The 698-nt window shown below is 34.7% G+C and overlaps 1 protein-coding gene across 1 annotated transcript in view; it reads left to right on the top strand.

Annotated features, from left to right (window-relative positions):
• The window catches only part of LOC107733465 (borealin-2-like), a 5,661-nt gene that overhangs the window by 1,535 nt on the left and 3,428 nt on the right, over nucleotides 1-698 (top strand). Inside the window, exons 7-8 of the mRNA XM_016545086.1 lie at nucleotides 328-411; nucleotides 503-569. Of these exons, the coding sequence (XP_016400572.1) occupies nucleotides 328-411; nucleotides 503-569 (151 nt within the window). The remainder of the gene's footprint in view (nucleotides 1-327; nucleotides 412-502; nucleotides 570-698) is intronic.

Consider the following 698-nt stretch of genomic DNA (forward strand, 5'->3'; position numbering starts at 1 on the left):
TACCTTTCTTTGTTTTCTTTTTTTTAAGTAACTTAAGCATATCAATTCTAAATGACTTTCTAATGTTTGTGGCTTTTATTTTAAAGAAATTGTCCATACTTTATAGGTGAATATTTTGCAGTCCTACAAAATCCCCTCAAAATAAAAAACGTTAAAGAATAGAAATTAAAACCAATATAGTAAATTTTTCCATTAATTTGTCTTTTCTTTAGTCTGTTCTGACTGCAGAGGATTGTGATTGCCTAAGTGACGAATACCAGAGGGTTAAATTGCTTTTGTGCATGAGGCTGTTTCCTAAAGTTTTCATTGCTCCTCTCTCTTTGGCAGGTGTGCCACAACTGTCAGTGCAAAAAGAGCCCAAGGACGGGTTGTCAAAATGGGTGATCAGGCTTTGGGGTTGGGTAAATTCAGGTAAGGTTTCCTCACTTATGATGTTTTACCAGTGAGTTTCTTGTGGTGTGGGTTTTCACTAAAGCTTTTTTTTTTTTTTTTTGATAAACAGACAAACGAGTCGCTCCGTTGGTGATGAAATGATGGCGACAGCCACAATAGTAACTTCCCATGGAGAAGTGAGTGAGTTTATATCTTTTGTTGGTTTGTTTTTATTTATTCATCTATAAATTTTCGATCATTTCCATGATGGATCGTCGTTTAAATTAACGATCGATTAATCGATTAATCGTTAACCTTAATGCTGC

The sequence above is a fragment of the Sinocyclocheilus rhinocerous genome, unplaced genomic scaffold (assembly GCF_001515625.1).
Source record: "Sinocyclocheilus rhinocerous isolate Xijiao unplaced genomic scaffold, SAMN03320098_v1.1 scaffold2385, whole genome shotgun sequence".
In the NCBI taxonomy this organism is placed as follows: domain Eukaryota; kingdom Metazoa; phylum Chordata; class Actinopteri; order Cypriniformes; family Cyprinidae; genus Sinocyclocheilus; species Sinocyclocheilus rhinocerous.